At 39.9% G+C, this 1,864-nt stretch overlaps 1 protein-coding gene across 1 annotated transcript; it reads left to right on the top strand.

The window, feature by feature from the left end:
• Positions 1-1,864, top strand: LOC111381541 (probable polygalacturonase). Its single transcript, XM_023005330.1, has 4 exons — positions 1-500; positions 575-695; positions 784-1,029; positions 1,110-1,864. The coding sequence occupies exons 1-4, from the start codon at positions 195-197 to the stop codon at positions 1,814-1,816; spliced, it is 1,380 nt and encodes a 459-aa protein (XP_022861098.1). The 5' UTR covers positions 1-194; the 3' UTR covers positions 1,817-1,864.

The following is a 1,864-nucleotide window of genomic DNA, read 5'->3' as shown; positions in this document are numbered from 1 at the left end:
TCTTTCATTCAATTCATTTCAGCGTAAATATTTGTCAAATCTTAAACGATTCATAGGGCTGTCCTCCATTATATTGGAATAAGGTTTTAGTTTGTCGGTTTTTATTTTACGTAAGAGATTGTCAGATTGAAAAAGAATGGTTTTTGATTTCATTCCGTGACTTATGATTTGATGATTTGTGTTTTTGACAGGTTATGGGGAAATTTTTGATCTGTTTTATATTGGGATTGCTGTGTCTGAAATATGCAGAATCTGTCCAATTCTCTGCAATAAATTGTAGGAAGCACATTGCAGTTTTGACTGATTTTGGTGGTAAAGGAGATGGGAAAACCTTAAATACCGCAGCTTTTAAAGCCGCCATGGCCAATCTGAGCAAGGTGGCGGCAGACGGTGGTGCCCAGCTTATCGTGCCACCTGGGAAATGGCTAACGGGATCGTTCAATCTCATTAGCCAATTCACTCTTTATATACACAAGGAGGCTGTTATTCTTGCATCACAGGTATCCCTCGATCGCCTTATTATACTGTTCACTTATCTTCTTGACAATTGATCGACCTTTTATTTGTCGAATAGAATGAAGCGGACTATCCGCTAATTGATCCATTGCCATCTTATGGAAGAGGAAGAGATGCAGCCGGGAAGAGATTTGCCAGTCTCATTACTGGAACGAAACTGACAGATGTCGTTATTACAGGTAGAATAATTTGAAACTTTGATGACATTTTGGTAAAATAGATAGCACGTTAATTATCCAATCCCATTTTGTTTCGAGTATTTTTCAGGAGGTAATGGAACAATTGATGGGCAGGGTAGTATCTGGTGGAAAAAATTCAAAGCCAATAAGCTTAACAATACAAGGCCTTACCTTATAGAAATCATGTACTCAAATCAGGTCCAGATATCCAATCTAACCATGTTAAACTCTCCGTCGTGGCACGTCCATCCTGTTTACTGCAAGGACGTCATCGTCGAAGGGCTGACGATTATTGCTCCGGTCGATGTTCCAAACACAGACGGGATTAATCCAGGTGCAAAGAAGTTTGAAGTTTTGATTAACAAAAAGAAACATTGGTATACTAAGCCTGATATTTTGATTGCTGTGCTGCAGATTCTTGCACCAATACTCGTATACGAGATAGCTATATAGTTTCGGGTGACGACTGTATCGCAGTAAAAAGCGGCTGGGACGAATATGGAATTAGGTTCGGAATGCCCACACAACATCTTAGTATCAAAAGGTTAACTTGCATTTCACCAGACAGTGCTGTCATTGCCCTTGGCAGTGAAATGTCCGGTGGAATCCAAGACGTTCGAGCAGAGGATATAATCGCCATAAACTCGCAATCCGGCATTCGAATCAAGACGGCCCCTGGACGAGGAGCTTACGTAAAAGACATATATATCAAGAATTTCAAAATGTATACCATGAAATATGCTTTCTGGATGGCTGGTAATTATAATTCACACCCTGATTTGGGTTTTGATCCAAAAGCACTTCCTGTAATTCAGAATATAAACTACAGAGACATGGTTGGACAGAATGTTAGCATAGCCGGTAATCTCGTGGGAATAAAGGGCGATCCCTTTACCGGGATTTGCATTTCTAATGTGACCATCGATCTGGCTCATACTAAGAAATCGAAACTGCAGCCATGGAACTGCACTGACATTGCAGGAACTTCGAGTCGAGTTAGCCCACAGCCCTGTGGTCTGTTGGCCGAAAAACAACCAGGAAAAAGTGTAGATTGTGCTTTCCCTATTGATACACTGCCTATTGACAAAGTTGTTTTGAAAACTTGTAACGTTAAAGTATAAAACTGTTTTTTTTTTTTTCTAGACGATATACAATTCCTGAATTTTGAA

The sequence above is a fragment of the Olea europaea genome, unplaced genomic scaffold, assembly GCF_002742605.1.
Source record: "Olea europaea var. sylvestris unplaced genomic scaffold, O_europaea_v1 scaffold2329, whole genome shotgun sequence".
Classification (NCBI taxonomy): Eukaryota; Viridiplantae; Streptophyta; class Magnoliopsida; order Lamiales; family Oleaceae; genus Olea; species Olea europaea.
The sequence above is the reverse complement of the archived record's forward strand: the minus strand, read 5'-3'. Positions and strand labels throughout refer to the sequence as shown.